The sequence below is a fragment of the Gigantopelta aegis genome, chromosome 4 (genome assembly GCF_016097555.1).
Source record: "Gigantopelta aegis isolate Gae_Host chromosome 4, Gae_host_genome, whole genome shotgun sequence".
In the NCBI taxonomy this organism is placed as follows: Eukaryota; Metazoa; Mollusca; class Gastropoda; order Neomphalida; family Peltospiridae; genus Gigantopelta; species Gigantopelta aegis.
The window spans coordinates 105,483,164-105,505,703 of NC_054702.1; the positions used below are offsets into that span (position 1 = coordinate 105,483,164).

Below are 22,540 nucleotides of genomic sequence, written 5' to 3' on the forward strand. Positions count from 1 at the left end.
GAGAGAATTGCACTGGGTGGGGGTGTATGGGATGTAATGAAATGAGATTTATAACACTGGTCTTGTTTGAATATATTCAGGTACATGTATCATTGTCTCTGTCATGTAACAGTCATGGAGAGGGTTGCACTGGGTGGGGGTGTATGGGATGTAATGAAATGAGATTTGTAACACTGGTCTTGTTTGAATATATTCAGGTACATGTATCATTGTCTCTGTCATGTAACAGTCATGGAGAGGGTTGCACTGGGTGGGGGTCTAAACGCATGTAATGATGAGATAACAACTATATATACAGAGATATCTATATTCCTGAAATCTAAACGCATGTAATGATGAGAATAACAACTATGTCAGAGATATCTAAACCTGAAATCTAAACGAGAGGGTTGCATGGGTGTAATGATGAAATGAGAAACACTAATATATTCAGGTACAGAGATATCTAAACCTGTATCATTGTCTCTGTCATGTAACAGTCATGGAGAGGGTTGCACTGGGTGGGGGTGTATGGGATGTAATGAAATGAGATTTAAACACTGGTCTTGTTTGAATATATTCAGGTACATGTATCATAAACTCTGTCATCTAAACGCATGTAATGATGAGAATAACAACTATATATACAGAGATATCTGAACCTGAGATTTAAACACTGGTAATGATGAGAATAACAACTATATATACAGAGTATCTGTCATGTAACAGTCATGGAGAAATCGCATGTAATGATGAGAATAACAACTATGTATACAGAGATTTCTAACACTGGTCTTGTTTGAATATATTCAGGTACATGTATCATTGTCTCTGTCATGTAACAGTCATGGAGAGGGTTGCACTGGGTGGGGGTGTATGGGATGTAATGAAATGAGATTTGTAACACTGGTCTTGTTTGAATATATTCAGGTACATGTATCATTGTCTCTGTCATGTAACAGTCATGGAGAGGGTTGCACTGGGTGGGGGTGTATACAGAGATGGATGTAATGAAATGAGATTTGTAACACTGGTCTTGTTTGAATATATTCAGGTACATGTATCATTGTCTCTGTCATGTAACAGTCATGGAGAGGGTTGCACTGGGTGGGGGTGTATATATATGTAATGAAATGAGATTTTTAACACTGGTCTTGTTTGAATATATTCAGGTACATGTATCATTGTCTCTGTCATGTAACAGTCATGGAGAGGGTTGCACTGGGTGGGGGTGTATGGGATGTAATGAAATGAGATTTGTAACACTGGTCTTGTTTGAATATATTCAGGTACATGTATCATTGTCTCTGTCATGTAACAGTCATGGAGAGGGTTGCACTGGGTGGGGGTGTATGGGATGTAATGAAATGAGATTTTTAACACTGGTCTTGTTTGAATATATTCAGGTACATGTATCATTGTCTCTGTCATGTAACAGTCATGGAGAGGGTTGCACTGGGTGGGGGTGTATGGGATGTAATGAAATGAGATTTGTAACACTGGTCTTGTTTGAATATATTCAGGTACATGTATCATTGTCTCTGTCATGTAACAGTCATGGAGAGGGTTGCACTGGGTGGGGGTACATGGGATGTAATGAAATGAGATTTAAACACTGGTCTTGTTTGAATATATTCAGGTACATGTATCATTGTCTCTGTCATGTAACAGTCATGGAGAGGGTTGCACTGGGTGGGGGTGTATGGGATGTAATGAAATGAGATTTAAACACTGGTCTTGTTTGAATATATTCAGGTACATGTATCATTGTCTCTGTCATGTAACAGTCATGGAGAGGGTTGCACTGGGTGGGGGTGTATGGGATGTAATGAAATGAGATTTAAACACTGGTCTTGTTTGAATATATTCAGGTACATGTATCATTGTCTCTGTCATGTAACAGTCATGGAGAGGGTTGCACTGGGTGGGGGTGTATGGGATGTAATGAAATGAGATTTAAACACTGGTCTTGTTTGAATATATTCAGGTACATGTATCATTGTCTCTGTCATGTAACAGTCATGGAGAGGGTTGCACTGGGTGGGGGTGTATGGGATGTAATGAAATGAGATTTTTAACACTGGTCTTGTTTGAATATATTCAGGTACATGTATCATTGTCTCTGTCATGTAACAGTCATGGAGAGGGTTGCACTGGGTGGGGGTGTATGGGATGTAATGAAATGAGATTTTTAACACTGGTCTTGTTTGAATATATTCAGGTACATGTATCATTGTCTCTGTCATGTAACAGTCATGGAGAGGGTTGCACTGGGTGGGGGTGTATGGGATGTAATGAAATGAGATTTTTAACACTGGTCTTGTTTGAATATATTCAGGTACATGTATCATTGTCTCTGTCATGTAACAGTCATGGAGAGGGTTGCACTGGGTGGGGGTGTATGGGATGTAATGAAATGAGATTTTTAACACTGGTCTTGTTTGAATATATTCAGGTACATGTATCATTGTCTCTGTCATGTAACAGTCATGGAGAGGGTTGCACTGGGTGGGGGTGTATGGGATGTAATGAAATGAGATTTGTAACACTGGTCTTGTTTGAATATATTCAGGTACATGTATCATTGTCTCTGTCATGTAACAGTCATGGAGAGGGTTGCACTGGGTGGGGGTGTATGGGATGTAATGAAATGAGATTTTTAACACTGGTCTTGTTTTAATATATTCAGGTACATGTATCATTGTCTCTGTCATGTAACAGTCATGGAGAGGGTTGCACTGGGTGGGGGTAACATGGGATGTAATGAAATGAGATTTGTAAACACTGGTAATGTTTGAATATATTCAGGTACATGTATCATTGTCTCTGTCATGTAACAGTCATGGAGAGGGTTGCACTGGGTGGGGGTGTATGGGATGTAATGAAATGAGATTTAAACACTGGTCTTGTTTGAATATATTCAGGTACATGTATCATTGTCTCTGTCATGTAACAGTCATGGAGAGGGTTGCACTGGGTGGGGGTGTATGGGATGTAAACCTGAAATCTAAACGCATGTAATGATGAGAATAACAACTATATATACAGAGATATCTAAACCTGAAATCTAAACGCATGTAATGATGAGAATAACAACTATATATACAGAGATATGTAAACCTGAAATCTAAACACATGTAATGTTGAGAATAACAACTACATATACATTGATATCTAAACCTGTCATGGAACGCATGTAATGGGTGGGGGTAACAACTATATATACAGAGAATGAAATGAGATTTAAACGCATGGTCTTGTTTGAATATATTCAGGTACAGTATCATTGTCTCTGTCATGTAACGCATGTCATGATGAGAATAACAACTATATATACAGAGATATCTAAACCTGAAATCTAAACGCATGTAATGATGAGAATAACAACTATATATACAGAGATATCTAAACCTGAAATCTAAACGCATGTAATGATGAGAATAACAACTATATATACAGAGATATCTAAACCTGAAATCTAAACGCATGTAATGATGAGAATAACAACTATATATACAGAGATATCTAAACCTGAAATCTAAACGCATGTAATGATGAGAATAACAACTATATATACAGAGATATCTAAACCTGAAATCTAAACGCATGTAATGATGAGAATAACAACTATATATACAGAGATATCTAAACCTGAAATCTAAACGCATGTAATGGGTTGAATAACAACTATATATACAGAGATATCTAAACCTGAAATCTAAACGCATGTAATGATGAGAATAACAACTACATATACAGAGATATCTAAACCTGAAATCTAAACGCATGTAATGATGAGAATAACAACTATATATACAGAGATATCTAAACTGAAATCTAAACGCATGTAATGATGAGAATATATTCAGGTACATGTATCATTGTCTCTGTCATGTAACAGTCATGGAGAGGGTTGCACTGGGTGGGGGTGTATGGGATGTAATGAAATGAGATTTGTAACACTGGTCTTGTTTGAATATATTCAGGTACATGTATCATTGTCTCTGTCATGTAACAGTCATGGAGAGGGTTGCACTGGGTGGGGGTGTATGGGATGTAATGAAATGAGATTTGTAACACTGGTCTTGTTTGAATATATTCAGGTACATGTATCATTGTCTCTGTCATGTAACAGTCATGGAGAGGGTTGCACTGGGTGGGGGTGTATGGGATGTAATGAAATGAGATTTGGGCTCCTTTGGTAAAAAAAGAGGACTTTTCCACAGAGGTGAAATTATTCCTTAAATAAAAATATTGTTTTTAGCTAACACATTTTTCTTGAGTCATGCAAAATAACTTTATGTTTTAAAACACTATTTTGTTGGACTTTTAGTTTAAACATGTAAAGTGATACCCACAAAAATATATATTTAAAAAAAATTAATATTTTTAAAAATTATTATTACCATTATGATTTAATTTTTATGCGTGCACACTTTTTCCATTTTCCAGCAATTGAGATCTTTTTCACCCCAAAAAAGAATGCGAACTATATATGGATTTAATTAATATATTTCATGTTTAAATCACAAAAAAGCTATTTTGAAAAATAAAATAAACTTAATAGAATTCTTTAAAAAGTCTTCTTTTTTTTTTAAATATTTGTACAGCTAACTGAAACTTGAATTTGACTACAAATTTTCTGATCAAATTTTCCAAATTGTTAATACATTAACTTTTCCATCTAAGAGCCAGACGGCACCTATTTCTATTTTTTATATAGGTAGTATGAAATGTTTTGGTTGCCAAATGAAAAAAAAAAATCACATATGCAACCAAATAGGTCACAATGTAGAAGGCTGTAATAGGGGTTTTAGAGTTTAGCTTAAATCCATATTCTCTCATACAAAATAAAAACAACCACTGACCTGTATCAAATCCACCAGCAGCAGCAGTTGTGTGACTGTGACTCTTACAGCCCTGACCATCTGGCCCTGATGCTGCCTGTGTCGTGCCTGGACAGCAGCCATACATGGAGTACCTGCAGTCCGTCTGTGTGGCCGTGGAACCTGGACAACCCTGTTTGTTAGGACCCTGTGCGAATGTCGACCCATCATCACAGCACCCGTACCTAGCCGTCAGGCATGCACTGCGAGATGTCACCACTGTAGTCGCGCACCCCTCCTGGTTCGGCCCCGACGCTGATGTCTGGCCATCTGGACAGCAGCCATAGTCACTGGTACCACATTCTATTGACACTATCTGGTTATCTGCAATGATACAAGAAGGTGATGCTATAAGATGGCATTGTCAATTGACACTATTTTCTTATCTGAAAGGAAATAAGGAATTGACTGATTCTGAAAGATGGAATTGTCAATCGACACTGGTTATTTGCAATGATACAAGAAGTTGACACTAAAGAATGGTATTATCATTTGACACCATTTTGTTATCTGAAATAAAACAGTGAGTTGATAACACAGTCTACTGACAGTATTTGGTTATCTGCAATAATACAAGGAGTTGACAGTATAAAATGGTATTGTCATCTGACACTGTTTGGTTATCTGCAGTGATATAATGAGTTAACACTATAAGTTTGTACTGTCAACTAACACTATTTGGTTATCTGCAATGATACAAGAAGTTGACAGTATAAAATGGTATTGTCAACTGACACTGTTTGGTTATATGCAGTGATATAAGAAGTTGACACTGAGTATGTGGAATGATACCATGTGATGACACTATAAGATGATAACATAAGATAGTATTGTCTATTGACACTATTTGGTTATCAGCAATGATACAAGGAGTTGACACTTTAAGAAGGTATTGTCAATTGACTCAGTTTGGTTATCTGCAGTGATATAATGAGTTAACACTATAAGATGGTATTGTCAATGTCAACTGACACTGTTTCATTATCTTCAATGATACAAGGAGTTGATTCTATAAGATGATAATGTCAGTTTACAATATTTGGTTATATGCAGTGATATAACGATCTGATGCTGTAAGATGGCACTGTCAGTTGACACTATTTGGTGATCTAGAATGAAGAAGTTGACACTAAAAATGGTATTAACAATGTAACAATTTCCGATTACTATAAAACAATTAAATCAAATTCAAGTATGTAACTGCCTGAAACAATCAACTAACATAATGTGTGTCTAGTAACATGACATACCATTAACTGATACCACCATTATCCAGTTGTCTGACATGAAACTATCAGCTGACACTTTCTGCTCATACAAACTGATTTATGCTATCAGTGCAACATATCAGATATGATACAGGCAATTAACTGACATCGAAGCACATTCATCTCAGGTAAAAAGACACTCCCTGGTGTTTTGTCTGAAATGATACCTTTCAGCTCATTTGATCTGGGTTCAGTGTTTATCTACTGTTATTTTACATGGTGGAAAACAGCTTCTATCATGAATGCTTCCTTAAGAATTTGTTTAATGAATAGAGGGTAAAATAAAGCAAGTGTTTTCAATAAATTAATTAATTTTTTTTTTTTAAATCCCAACAATGGTTAAAAGTGCTATATATCCACATTCTGAGCATAGGCGTATGGGCTCCCATTTTTATAAGGGAGGGGGGGGGGGAGGGGGAGCCTGGCTGTTGTCCGAATTAAATGAAAATGCCTGAATCTGGATAACAACATTTATTCATATTAGCATTACTATCAAACAGCTATATAGGGTTGCAAATGAATGACTACACATTTTTACATGAATTACAACTAATTTAGAGTGTAGAATGATGGAAATACATGGTAAAATGGTCTCAGGTTAGCTCATTTTGCCCAAATATCTCTATAATTTTTGCATGAATTTGAGGTTTTAGTCCAGAACTAGGGGGGCAGTTGCCTCCCCCCACTGCCCCATCTCATATGTTTATGATTGTGAGAGAGACAAAACACCACCCACACTAATGATACAGTATGTGCACTGGTAGCAGATCATACAAGGTAATGACTGTAAGAAGTGAAAATGCTGAAAACCCACCACTCAGCAAGAATTCCTCACAGAGAGCACAAGTTATACGATGCATGTCCTATCTTGGCACCAGCTTTCATCTAAACACTGCTACTTTATTACAGTCACACAATGCAAACGAGTACACTTATTAAGTCAGTTGGTGAAAATGGTGAATATACATCACCACAGTAATATATTCCATCTATCTACCAACACCTCTTTGTTGTTTCTTATTTTTCAATGCAAAATTAAATCTGTTAAACAAAGGTCACTGTAATATTCACATACATGCGCTAATGGACATTACTACATCTAAAAGTTATGCTTTCATAAAGGCCATTTTTTCAAACACACCATTAAAAGTGATTACACATTATTGATCAATTTTGTCTCCAACATATTTTGGAGATAGTCTGTTCTGAGGTTATGACCCCAGTTTCTTGAGTACTCATAAGCATAAATACATGACATCATTTTCGTGTGTCATTTGTGTCTATGACATCATTAACTTACAGATATTCAACCTACTGTTTGGTCATTTTGTTTAATGTTTGGCCATTAAACTATATTAAGAAATTACTTTTTTAGGAAGGAAATGTATTATTTAATGATGCACTCAACACATTTTATTTATGGTTATATGGCATCAGACATATGGCAGGACCACACAGATATTGGGCTACTATTTTCGATTAGTAGCAAGGGATCTTTTATATGCACCATCCTATAGACAGGATAACACATATCACAGCCTTTGATATACCAGTTGTGGTGCACTGGCTGAAAACCTTTTTAGGATTTTGTAAATTCATTCAGAAACAACTTGTATGATTACTCTTCTCCAATAAGTATTGGAAGATACCGGTAATATACATAAAAGGAAACTATGAACAATCAGAACATAACAAAATGTTAACACCTACATTAATTACCTGATGGTGACCATTTTTTAAAATAGATACTGAAAACATAGTGTAAATCACTAATGGCTCTTAACTTGACTCATCCTAGAAACCCCTGATCTCAACATCCTAATTTTTTTATTAATAACTGTTATTAATAAATGTAATAAGTAGATGAGGAATCAAGACATGAAACATGATAGATAATTAAGCTACTATTACTAAGAGCAGGAAGAGTGTTTTATGGTTGATCCACACATGTTAATTAAGTGAACACGAAGCTACTATTACTAAGAGCAGGAAGAGTGTTTTATGGTTGATCCACACATGTTAATTAAGTGAACACGAAGCTACTATTACTAACAGCAGGAAGAGTGTTTTATGGTTGATCCACACGTTAATTAAGTGAACACGAAGCTACTATTACTAACAGCAGAAAGAGTGTTTTATGGTTGATCCACACATGTTAATTAAGTGAACACGAAGCTACTATTACTAAGAGCAGGAAGAGTGTTTTATGGTTGATCCACACATGTTAATTAAGTGAACACGAAGCTACTATTACTAAGAGCAGGAAGAGTGTTTTATGGTTGATCCACACATGTTAATTAAGTGAACACGAAGCTACTATTACTAAGAGCAGGAAGAGTGTTTTATGGTTGATCCACACATGTTAATTAAGTGAACACGAAACTACTATTACTAAGAGCAGGAAGAGTGTTTTATGGTTGATCCACACATGTTAATTAAGTGAACACGAAGCTACTATTACTAAGAGCAGGAAGAGTGTTTTATGGTTGATCCACACATGTTAATTAAGTGAACACGAAGCTACTATTACTAAGAGCAGGAAGAGTGTTTTATGGTTGATCCACACGTTAATTAAGTGAACACGAAGCTACTATTACTAACAGCAGAAAGAGTGTTTTATGGTTGATCCACACATGTTAATTAAGTGAACACGAAGCTACTATTACTAAGAGCAGGAAGAGTGTTTTATGGTTGATCCACACATGTTAATTAAGTGAACACGAAGCTACTATTACTAAGAGTAGGAAGAGTGTTTTATGGTTGATCCACACATGTTAATTAAGTGAACACGAAGCTACTATTACTAAGAGCAGGAAGAGTGTTTTATGGTTGATCCACACATGTTAATTAAGTGAACACGAAGCTACTATTACTAACAGCAGGAAGAGTGTTTTATGGTTGATCCACACATTTTAATTAAGTGAACACGAAGCTACTATTACTAAGAGCAGGAAGAGTGTTTTATGGTTGATCCACACATGTTAATTAAGTGAACACGAAGCTACTATTACTAAGAGCAGGAAGAGTGTTTTATGGTTGATCCACACATGTTAATTAAGTGAACACGAAGCTACTATTACTAACAGCAGGAAGAGTGTTTTATGGTTGATCCACACATGTTAATTAAGTGAACACGAAGCACCAGCCCATAGGTAAAACAAGGGCAGGATGTAGCCCAGTGGTAAAGTGCCTGTCTGATGCGCATTGGTGTAAGGTTGATCTCCATTGGTTAGTTCTAATCAGTGCACCACAAATGGTATATCAAAAATTGTGGTATGTGCTATTCTGTCTGTGGGATGGTGTATATAAAAGATCCCTTGCTACTAATGGAAAAATGTAGTGGATTTCCTCTCTAAGACAATAAGTCAAAATTACCAAATGTTTGACATCCTATAGCTGATGGTTAATAAATCAATGTGCTCTAGTGGTGTCGTTAAACAAAGCAAACAAACATTTTTTGGTAAAACAGCACATATACACAATTAATCTGGGAAATGTTTGCATCCTGATTATCAAAGCATTGTTTAGTGACATAACTGATGTCAAGTGTAGATGATGTCCGTCTCTCACTTGGGATAAAGACAGATTCATTTGTCAGGACACAAACATGGACACCTGCATCTGCATGGTAGGGAAGACAAATGAGACTCAACAATTCATACAATGTATAATATTCAAAGCTGCAATCTTACACCATCATATCACAACATCCTTTACTCATGAAAAATACAAAAACACAATTACATAGTTAATAAACTTGTATAAAGCTATTGTTAACTACCTTCAAACAACTAAAAGTCTGCACCAGATTTTATGACTTTGTAACACAATTCAGTGGAGTACCCCCACTTCTGAATGTTAAACAGAAAATAAAATATTTTATGTGACCTAGACATGTGAAAATGGCCAAAGGATACTGAAGAATTACACGTGATAGTAAGAAAATGAATGTAGAATGTCTATTCAATGGTTAAATAATAGATATACTGTGAAATACTTGATTTTTGTGGGATTAACTTTTTTTCAAAGTTTTGCTAAATAGCACTTTTCATTGAGTACTTAAATAGTGGATCGAAAAGGAAGCATCATAAATTCATATTATATGTACACATTTACAGTAAAGCCCCTCCACAATGGACATCCATGGGACCATGGAAAAGTATTATTTTGAGAGATATCTGGTTTAGGTTACTAAAACGTAAAAAAGGACAGTGAAAAACATCCGGTTTTGAGGGAATTCTGCTTTTCAGAGGGCTCAGTTTTGAAGGGTTTCACTGTACTATTGTGTTTTAAAATTCATTACCTGCAGTAGTCCACAAATTATGTGACAATTAGACCACAAAGAACAAAAGTGATTTCACAGTATATCAGAGATTACAGCTGGCTTTAAAAATGTCACAAAGAGAAACTGGATACCTTTTAAGTAGATTAACTAAAATTGTGGGAGGGAAATTGTATGAAATTACTGCAGAAAACTAATATTCTGTCAGTCAAAACTGTCATTTACATTAATTTTTCTTGCTCATGTTGCTTGCACTATTGCATATTACACTTTTTCTTATTGTATATCTCTGACAGTTTCTATGTGCTCTGATATTATCCTACACTCTGTATACAAGTATTTATACCTCTTGTTCACATTACACTATGCTAATTTGAAAACACACACTGTTGACCTTAAACCTCTATTAAGAGTGGTTATTTCTGACCTCAGGTATCGGGTCACCCTGCTTAACATTTTCATACAGTGCTAATCCCTGGGTAAACAGAATTTCTAAATTTGTTTTATGGTTTAGTCAGGGATAAAAGGCTTTAAAGTGGGATTCGATCACCATGTAAGCAGAACTTTACTGGAAAACAGTCTTTCAGTTAACATGATAGAGAAAATTGGTCCACTTAACTAAAGTTAGTTTATATATACATGTATAGTTGAATCCTGTTGGCTCGCACCCCATCGGTGCTCGAGAAAGTGTTTGACCCATCTGGTAGTTTGACCTAACCATTCGGTCAACAATGTGTAACTGTAACTAGGGAATTCATTTTTGGTTTGAGCATTGCAGTATATTTGATCCTTCCGAGTTCGACCCAATATACTGTACTAGTGGTATTAGAAACAAAGAAAAATCAATAAATAAATTTGTTTAACAACACCTCAGCATTTTGTTTTAGTTTATTTTGTTTTATGACCCCACTACAGCACACTAATTTATTAAGACTTCATCAGTTGTTGCATGTCAAACATCAGCAGATTTTAAACTATCTCTCTTATGCATTTAACATATAGTAATTAAAATACTATTTCTTCTAGAGTGACAGGAGAATCCACATAGACTTCAACCAACTATAGCAGCAAGGTATATTCTACATGCTAGTTAAAGTTTGTTTTATTTAATGACACCAATAGAACACATTGATTTATTAATCATCGGCTATTGGATGTCAAACATTTGGTAATTTTTACATATAGTCTTAGAGAGGAAACCCATTATATTTTTTACATTAGTAGCAAAGGATCTTTTAACTGCACCATTCCACAGACAGGATAACACATACCATGGTCTTTGAGTCGTGGTGCACTGGCTGAAATGACAAATAGCCCAATGGGCCCTCCAAAGGGGATCAATCCTAGACCCAACTGAGTATAAGGCGAGAACTTTACCACTGGGCTGCGTCCCGCCCCTGGTTACCAGTATTTGGTGTCAATCAGTTGCCACTCAAATACTGTATTGTGGTGGTTGCTTCACACAAAATCAATCCCCTATATACTGTATATAATATACTCCTCACAAACAATTAAGCAACAACCAATTAACTATGAAAATAAAGTATCATTTGAGAATATTGTTAAAATAGTTTGATGTGTTACTATGTAGTCAACACATTCAAACATGACACTGACAATGATATGGGTTATGTTAAGAGTTATCTACTTTTGAATACAATGCCCACGTACCCTCATTTTTCCAAAAGAAGTTGCAGTTGCATTTTGTTTTGTACCTTATACTGGTACAAACTTCAATCTCAAATGTACAATGCATGCACACTAAATAAAAGTATATTAATTTGCACAAATACCCATTGTTACAAACAAGTATTACTACCAATCAGAACTACATTAGCTGTTAATGCAATATTATATTAAACACTTGGTGCATTTCAAAATATGATTAGGAAAAAGTCCCTGATTTAAATTGTAAATACTGGAGCATACTGGCTGGAAATATGGAGGAAAATAAAATAATGATGTCTGTTTTGTAGCCGACTTGGTTTGATGACATATCTGCTATTGAACTACCAGCATGTTCCCACTCCTATGACACAAAAACACATGTAAAATGTGTCTGCTCTAATTTCAACACGTCAATTCATGGGTCACCTGGAATTTCACTACAGCTGGCCACAGCTGTGATTTGTGGACAGTACATGTACTTACACTCTGTCAACAAAGTCCAGTGGGTGGCTGGATAATGGGGTTAAGAACATGGACAGCAAACCAGTTTGGACACCACAGATAAAGCAAACAGAGATGTTCCCGCCGAGGAAATGCAATAATGTTACTAAACTGTGTTATTGGAAACGTGTATTTGCCATTCAAGTTAAAGCAGTTCATGAAAAAAGCAAATACTGATCATGTTCACGGAGGCTGTAACCCAGTTTCTGTGGGAAACTGTGTCAATGTGATTACTGTATATATATTTCCAGTATTCCTTTAGTGTCAATGTGATTACTGTATATATATTTCCAGTATTCCTTTAGTGTCAATGTGATTACTGTATATATATTTCCAGTATTCATTTAGTGTCAATGTGATTACTGTATATATATTTCCAGTATTCCTTTAGTGTCAATGTGATTACTGTATATATATTTCCAGTATTCCTTTAGTGTCAATGTGATTACTGTATATATATTTCCAGTATTCCTTTAGTGTCAATGTGATTACTGTATATATATTTCCAGTATTCATTTAGTGTCAATGTGATTACTGTATATATATTTCCAGTATTCATTTAGTGTCAATGTGATTACTGTATATATATTTCCAGTATTCATTTAGTGTAATATTATAAATGTATTGATGTTTTTGCAATAAATTAATAAAGCATTTGATTTTTGTTGTTGTGTTGATTACAATGTGTTTTATTAGTTAGTGACTTTACAGTTTCTTAGCAATAACAAACCAGTGTTTATCAGAAAAGGCAGTTGGGATTCCTGCTCCCCTCCATACTTGCCTGGAAAGTTTTACAATAAAAATTTTAACACATTTTATTTGAAACTACATACGATTGCTCATATATAGTCTGTCCCACAAGGAATGCCTGTTTTCATACTATGGAATTTACTACAAGTTATCTATTTCTGAGCCAACTGTTTTCTAAAATTGACACAAAAATAGTATTGGTTTTGTTATTTCCAAAACACATTTACTTTTTTTCTTATGTCAAACAAAACTGAAATTATTTACCAAAATACATTTTTGTATGAGGATGGGACAGACTATAGAACATTTCGGGAGAGGGATATTCACCTTGAGCTAATTTTACTAATGGTGAAGACTTGACACTACACAAACAAGTCACTGGATCTTGGTGATGACTGTTAGATAAGACAAACACAAGAGGACAAGACAAGCTATTACATTTAATTGGCAAAAGGAAAATAACAGGGGTTTTGTTTTAATTCACATCTGTAAGATGGTTAAACAGAATTGCATTGAATCATCATCATTTTAAGGGAATTAGTTATCACATTTTGGTTACACATCTTCCATTACATTAACAACACAAATATTACTACCCCTTTTAACTGACTTTAATTTGTTATTTTAATTTATACATTAATAAAAACATGCCATTGCCACCAAAATGTTCTGGATTATTATTTTTTTATATTATTATTCAATTCTTGCTCGATTTTAAAGAAAAGGTGTTAGATTTCAGTTTGCTATAAAGGCTATATTCAGGGAGTCTATATTCTAGTTAGATGAGTGAGAAATGCTCTAGTGTTCAGCTATACTATTCTGGATGTATAGTTGATGCATTGTGTTAACAAGAGTAAGTCAGGAGCTGTGTAACATCAGCCGGACTCTAATCCACACCTCCTGTACTACAGGTGATATCATGTGTCTTGTCTTTCACCTACTAAATATTACATTTCACATTTTACAACTTGTGTCCACTTGAATTTCCACCCTAGTGTTACTATGTACATTATAAATGAGTCACTGTATTTTAGAAGACCCTAGAGGTCGCCACTTTTATTTAAAGCAATGGTAAGCAAACAAAAGGTGTGATCATCTGCAAAGGAAAGGAAGGATTGCTTAGTTAGCATCTTTAAATTGGAAATCAACTGCTGCCACATAGACTATTATCAAAAAGGGAGCTTTTATATGCAATTTCCCCATAGACAAAACTTACATACCATAGGTTCAGGGGAAAAAGCAGTCCATCAAGAGTAGATCTTGTACATTTTATGTCAGTAAAAACTGACCACATGTCATGACCTGTTATTCCAATAAACTGCCATGTGGACTTTCTTCATACAATGCTATATTAAAAAAACATGCTACTTTTAATTTACTGTCCATTTGTTGTACTTCAATGGATGACTAGAAAAACTGGAAACTGAAAGAGCTTGCAGCATAAACAAATGACATAACATACCGGTAACTCCAAACAAATAGAACATTTTCTGAAATTGTGCCGAGACTGTACATGTAACAAAAGGTTAAAAATAAGATCACCAGCTAATTCATAACTTGTTTTAATAACAACACAATGTGAAAATTATTGGTAATAGATACCAACAAAAAGGCATATAATTTAAAATTTAGGCAAAATTAATTTCTTAAAAACATCATAGAAATCATCAATTTAAAAAGTATTTTCACTTGCCAACAAGATTCAAGTACAGGTGGGGTTTTTTTAATTGACCTACATCTATGAAAGAGGTGAAGAGAGTGGAACAAACCACTACTCATCACCACTTATCTTGTCAATGTTTGAGAAGTCACGATAAACAATTATCAAATGATCCTAACATGCATTACTGCACAAGGCATAATGGCTGACAAGTATGTATCACACTGACTTTGCTTGTTCATCATTTTCGGTTTCTTTGAGTCTCGTGCACTGGTAACCTTTAAAAAGCTGTGAAGGGCCTGGCTGCAATCTAGTGGTATGTAACAACAGAAATAAATACACAAACTGATGAAGCAGGCACGCACCATCTAATAATACTTGTATTGCCTACACAAACAGAAGGTTATAGCCTCGTGTCTCTGCCTGACTCATACAACATCCTAATAATACTTGATCCCATATTTAAAACAAACCACTAATGTATAATGTTACATGAGTCAGACCAGTCTATTTTTTTTTGGCATGGAGACTTCACCCACATAATAAAACACTGGACTTTGTTGTTACTGAAGCAATATTGGGCTCAGTTAGTACAAGAATGAGTGACCATCAGGGCAAAGGGGGGAATAAAACAAAATTGGGGCATAGTAATATACACTTTTCTCCAGCTAGGCAACAAGCATTCTGACGGTACTGTTAAAGCAATACAATTTCAATGGCCATATCTCTGTGAAAAATGGGTGAATTACCATGGAAGTCAAATATGATCTTTTAACAGTACATGATAAACTATTCACAAAATTTCAGCTCATTATATTTGAAGTAATTTGATTTTTTTTCTTCAGAAAACTATATGTGGGACAGATGGACAGACAAACAGAAGATAAAAGGGAAACCTATAGTCCCAGACACTTTTACACTAAAATGGCATTGTCTTGGGGTTGATGTGACACAACTGTCTCCTTGTCCCATGAGCTATGGCCCTGGTCATCACTGTATTTGTAGCTCAAGTGTGCAGCTGGAATTGTAGGTCTACAGACTCTACTCCCATGGGATGGAATAAAGAACTGGACTTGAGCTATACACTATAGTGATGGTATGAGACTGTTGTCTATAACTGGAGTTATACACCTTTGATGGGAAGAGATCAATGTCTATAACTTGAGTTATATGCCTGTGGTGCGATGAGACCAATCTGATGGTATGAGACCAATGTCTATAACTTGAGTTATATGCCTGTGGTACGATGAGACCAATGTGATGGTATGAGACCAGTGTCTATAACTTGCGTTGTATGCCTGTGGTGCGATGATACCAATCTGATGGTATGAGACCAATATCTATAACTTAAGTTATATGCCTGTGGTGCAATGAGACTAATGTCTATAACTTGAGTTATATGCCTGTGATGGGATGTGATCAATGTCTATAACTTGAGTTATATGCCTGTGGTGCGATGAGACCAATGTGATAGTATGAGACCAGTGTCTATAACTTGAGTTGTATGCCTGTGATGGGATGTGATCAGTGTCTATAACTTGAGTTAATGTCTATAACTTGAGTTATATGCCTGTGGTGCGATGAGATCAATGTGATGGTATGAGACCAGTGTCTATAACTTGAGTTGTATGCCTCTGATGGGATGTGATCAATGTCTATAACTTGAGTTGTATGCCTGTGATGGGATGTAATCAATGTCTATAACTTGAGTTGTATGCCTGTGATGGGATGTGATCAATGTCTATAACTTGAGTTGTATGCCTGTGGTGCGATGAGACCAGTGTCTATAACTTGAGTTGTATGCCTGTGATGGGATGTGATCAATGTCTATAACTTGAGTTGTATGCCTGTGATGGGATGTGATCAATGTCTATAACTTGAATTATAGACTTGTTATGGAATTACATCATGGAATTAGAGCAACATGCACAACTATATATGGTAGATGTGATACCAGTGTTTTAATAATTATTTGTGAATCCCTTGTGTAAGTCTCCCTACTCACAGCAGTCTGATGAAGTGGTTGTTCTGTGTGTATCTTCTCTTATCAGAGGCGAGGTCAACAGTAAGGTCATGTCCAACACCTGGTCATGAAGGGAGGAACAAGAGGGTACTCGAAATGTTTACCTGTGTTTGTCTCACCAATATTACATTCCTCGTCAGTGTTTTATGGTCGATACACACATGCAAGCATTTTAAATCAGACTTGTTGTATTATTAACTCCAAGTAAAACAGGAATTAAAGGGGCTGTTTCAGAACTGTATAATGGTCAAAATTATTTATTAGTTTTTGTTTTCAAATTATACAATATACCTTGAACAATACATCAAATATTATATTAAAAGGAGTCATTTATATAATAATTATAAAGATTATAATCAGTAAAAATTAGATTTGTCAGTTTGTTTGTTGAAATAATTAATCAGTTAATTATTTTTTTAAATGATTTAGCCAATTTAACCTTTAAAAAAGTGTGAACTATAACTGAACTCACACATGAAAATCTATACTGGTACTTTTTGTTTCGGTGATAATTTCTTATCTTTTTGATTTACTTGGAGTTTACACTTAATTACACATGTAAATAATAATAATTAAACATTCCTCGACAAGCCAAACAAGTGCTGAATTGGTTTGGGTTACAGGACAGCAATGATTAAAGACATCTGGCCATGCTAATACCAAATTCATCCATGCTAACCAATGGATCATGTCAACAAAACCAGTCTAGCTTGAAAACCAGTCATGGTGTAATTATTTCTATTATAACATCTGGAAATTAATCATATACTGAGAGAAAGAAATGAAGGAACTCTTTGGTATTGTCGATCACATTTCAGTCACTATTAGTGTCTTTATGTCTCTATAAATGTACAAAGATGTAATATGGGACCGAGTGTCAGTAATGTAAGTCTGAATGTCAGTAATGTGAGAGTGAGTGTCAGTAATGTAAGTCTGAATGTCAATAACACTGTTAACTTCCTGACACTATGGATGAGGGTTTTGTCACTCCAACCAGTGCACCACGACTGGTACACCAAAGGCCGTGGTATGTGCTATCCTAGCTATGGGATGGTGCATATAAAAGATTCCTTGCTGCTAATCGAAAAGAATAGCCCACAAAGTAACGACAGTGGGTTTCCTCCCTCAACATCTGTGTGGTCCTTAACCATATGTCCGACACTATATAACCGTAAATAAAATGTGCTGAATGTGTCATTAAATAAAACATTTCCTTCTTTCCTGTTAGTTTAGGGTTATCCCTTATTTCTTTCTATTAGTATAGTTAACATGTAGGTATTTTGAGACATTTCTTTTAACCGTGTGGCAAAAAATATTGTTAAGTATATTTCCAAGATATATTCTGAGCTAAACAATACAGGAATAATAGATAAAATATTTAAACTGTTGAAGCATAAGGAAAAACAAAGCGTGTTTTGTGTTAAAAAAGAAAAAAAAAGAACTGCCTGAAAAAGCAAACAAACATTGGAGTAACTCGTCACCATCTCCACAATCAGTATATAAAGGAAGAAGGAATGCATTAATTAATGACGCACTCAACACATTTTATTTATGGTTATATGGCGTCAGACATATGGTTAAGGACCACACAGATATAGAGAGAGGAAACCCGCTGTAGCTACTTATTGGGCTACTCTTTTCGATTAGCAGCAAGGGATCTTTTATATGCACTATCCCACAAACAAGATAGTACATACCACAGCCTTTGTTACACCAGTTGCACTGGCTGGAACGAGAAATAGCCCAATGGGGCCACCGACGGGGATCGATCCTAAACCGATCATGCATCAAGCGAGTGCTTTACCACTGGGCTACGTCCCACCTCCCAGTATATAAAAGACAGGCCTCTGAGGATTGGACATTTGTTGGACATATTTATGGATTATGCAAAAAATAAATTTAGGTAACCTATTTCCTGTAAATGTATATTCATGTAAATGGTGCCCTATATTGATTGCTAACAAAAAATAAGTTATGCAAAATTAGATTTGCAACACAGAAATGAAATGATAATTTTTATAATTTTTAGAGGCCTAAAAGATCATTACAGTATTTTTATGGCACACTATATTGATGTCACTAGTTAAAACAGATTACAAACCTGCAGCAGTTGTAGTTTATAAAATTGACATCATCAGGGGTGGGATTTGGTGAACTGTAAAAAAGAGGAAATCTAGAGGGTCCTGGAAATTCTTGAAATCCTAGGTTAAAATCTGTGCCATCTGACACATTTTGGATGAAAAGGACAATTAAAATGCGAGGAAACGCAATGTTCCATGAGAGGAAAACAGTGGATCCGAGGAGAATTCCCACCCCTGCATCATAAATATAGCTATGACATTGCAACTCACTTTCAGTACTGACCCCTCCCCCCAAAACCCCCACAAAAAACAAACATTTAAAATAAATTTAAATAAAAAATGAAAAATAAATGGTAGCTAATTTATATTGTTTTATTCTTATAAATAAATAATACATGAAAACCAATTTACTATGTGTGGAACATTAGGATGGTGTAACTGACCTCGTTCAATATTAGGTACATTGACTGTGTAATGAATCAGTCATACTTAATGTTGGTTATAAAGTACAGCTTGTGGGAAAATAAATAAATTATCACACTTGCATAAGTACATGTACCATGTGAAATTTATGGAACTCATTTGAGGATTATTTTAACCACCTCACTCTAACTTGAGAAATAAGACATTTCCTAAACTTGTTCCATAATTTTCATATGGCACTCCCCACTGTGGTAAAGCTCTCGCTCGATGTGCGGTCAGTCTGGGATCCATCCCCGTCGGTGGGCCCATTGGACTATTTCTTGTTCCAGCCAGTGCACCTTGTATATCAAAGGCCATTGTATGTACTACCCGGTCTGTGGGATGGTGCATATAAAAGAACCCTTGCTGCTAATTGAAAAGAGTAGCCCATGAAGTGGTGACAGTGGGTTTCCTTTCTCAATATCTGTGTGGTCCTTAACCATATGTCTGACGCCATATAACCATAAATAAAATGTGTTGAGTGCATTGTTAAATAAAACATTTCTTTCTTTCCCCACCATGCAATAATCTATATATATCACACCAGCAGAAAGCTAAAAACTGCACTGATAACAGACTGGTGTATACAAGCGCAACTCATCAAGAAAACAGTTAAACTGTTGTGATGCACCCCATCTTCATTATTAGAGATTTATCTCTCTAGGTTCTCTCTAGGTTCGACATGTAAAGCGTGAATAAATCAAATCAAATCTCACCAAGCTCTCCAGTGATCAATTAACATACATGCTGCAGTTGTAGAGGTTTACAAAAAGATAAGTGCTGTTATAAATAAAAATAGTCTTGCTACTGTATGCCACAAATAGCTCGGCACAATTTCAGAGTTTTTGTGTCTTTTGTTTTGTAATACATTAATAAAAATAGTCTTGCTACTGTATGCCACAAATAGCTCGGCACAATTTCAGAGTTTTTGTGTCTTTTGTTTTGTAATACATTAATAAAAATAGTCTTGCTACTGTATGCCACAAATAGCTCGGCACAATTTCAGAGTTTTTGTGTCTTTTGTTTTGTAATACATTAATAAAAATAGTCTTGCTACTGTATGCCACAAATAGCTCGGCACAATTTCAGAGTTTTTGTGTCTTTTGTTTTGTAATACATTAATAAAATAGTCTTGCTACTGTATGCCACAAATAGCTCGGCACAATTTCAGAGTTTTTGTGTCTTTTGTTTTGTAATACATTAATAAAAATAGTCTTGCTACTGTATGCCACAAATAGCTCGGCACAATTTCAGAGTTTTTGTGTCTTTTGTTTTGTAATACATTAATAAAAATAGTCTTGCTACTGTATGCCACAAATAGCTCGGCACAATTTCAGAGTTTTTGTGTCTTTTGTTTTGTAATACATTAATAAAAATAGTCTTGCTACTGTATGCCACAAATAGCTCGGCACAATTTCAGAGTTTTTGTGTCTTTTGTTTTGTAATACATTAATAAAAATAGTCTTGCTACTGTATGCCACAAATAGCTCGGCACAATTTCAGAGTTTTTGTGTCTTTTGTTTTGTAATACATTAATAAAAATAGTCTTGCTACTGTATGCCACAAATAGCTCGGCACAATTTCAGAGTTTTTGTGTCTTTTGTTTTGTAATACATTAATAAAAATAGTCTTGCTACTGTATGCCACAAATAGCTCGGCACAATTTCAGAGTTTTTGTGTCTTTTGTTTTGTAATACATTAATAAAAATAGTCTTGCTACTGTATGCCACAAATAGCTCGGCACAATTTCAGAGTTTTTGTGTTTTTTGTTTTGTAATACATTAATAAAAATAGTCTTGCTACTGTATGCCACAAATAGCTCGGCACAATTTCAGAGTTTTTGTGTCTTTTGTTTTGTAATACATTAATAAAAATAGTCTTGCTACTGTATGCCACAAATAGCTCGGCACAATTTCAGAGTTTTTGTGTCTTTTGTTTTGTAATACATTAATAAAAATAGTCTTGCTACTGTATGCCACAAATAGCTCGGCACAATTTCAGAGTTTTTGTGTCTTTTGTTTTGTAATACATTAATACATTTTATCACAGATTCTGATAGATTTTGCAGACATTTTGTAGATATAAACATAAAATGCATGTAACCAGTATTAAACTAAAATCCTACTACCTACTACATAGCATACAATTTGTTGTTTTTTATGGCAGAATTGTGGATTTTCAGAATAAAATTTTAAACAAATACAGTGTACTTTTAACATTCCATTATGCTGTTTTATTAAAGGGACATTCCTGAGTTTGCTGCATTGTAAGATGTTTTCGAGTAATAAAATATTTCTGTGATTAAACTTGCATATTAAATATATTTTCTGGTTTAGAATATCAGTGTCTATATATTCAATGTGTTTCTGGTTGTCTTAATATTTGTAACAAGCCCAAACTGGGTTTTGTCTTCAAATAATTTTGTATGTACAAAAAAATTATAGTTTTGGAAATAAAATGAAATTTAACCTAGGACAAATATTAGAATGATCAAAAATGTATTTAATATACAGCCACTAATATTTTACGCAGAAAAATATATTTGATATGTAATTACAATTGTTAAAAAGTCTTTGTTAGTCAATAACATCTTAAAAAGTGCAGCAAACTCAGGAATGTCCCTTTAATGAAGAACCATTCTTTGCATCACTTCCATTACCAATTATTAATTTAATATTATAGTATTATAGTAACAATACATTTAAAAAAAACAACATTTTGTGTGATAAAACAAAAAAGTAGATGGCCTTAAAAATGGAAATATGAACCAATTTAAAAAAAACACAAATCTATTCAGAAAAGTGTTTTTAATAATCATTTTGGTTTTGAAACATTAACAAATTCTTTTTGTCAACTTCTGGACTGAACAAGTGAGTGGATTAAAGTAACTTAGAGTTTAAAAGTCATGTAGTTGTACAAGTTGGATATATTATAGTGTGTTTGATGCCTATTGTATTGTTAAATTAGGGCAGATTGTGTG

The 22,540-nt window shown here is 34.8% G+C and overlaps 1 protein-coding gene across 3 annotated transcripts in view; it reads right to left on the minus strand.

Annotated features, from left to right (window-relative positions):
* LOC121371665 (papilin-like) overlaps positions 1–22,540 on the minus strand; it is a 172,448-nt gene that overhangs the window by 35,012 nt on the left and 114,896 nt on the right. For all 3 annotated transcript variants that reach the window (XM_041497728.1, XM_041497729.1, XM_041497727.1), the window contains one exon: positions 4,848–5,189. In XM_041497728.1, coding sequence (XP_041353662.1) covers positions 4,848–5,189 — 342 coding nt within the window. The remainder of the gene's footprint in view (positions 1–4,847; positions 5,190–22,540) is intronic.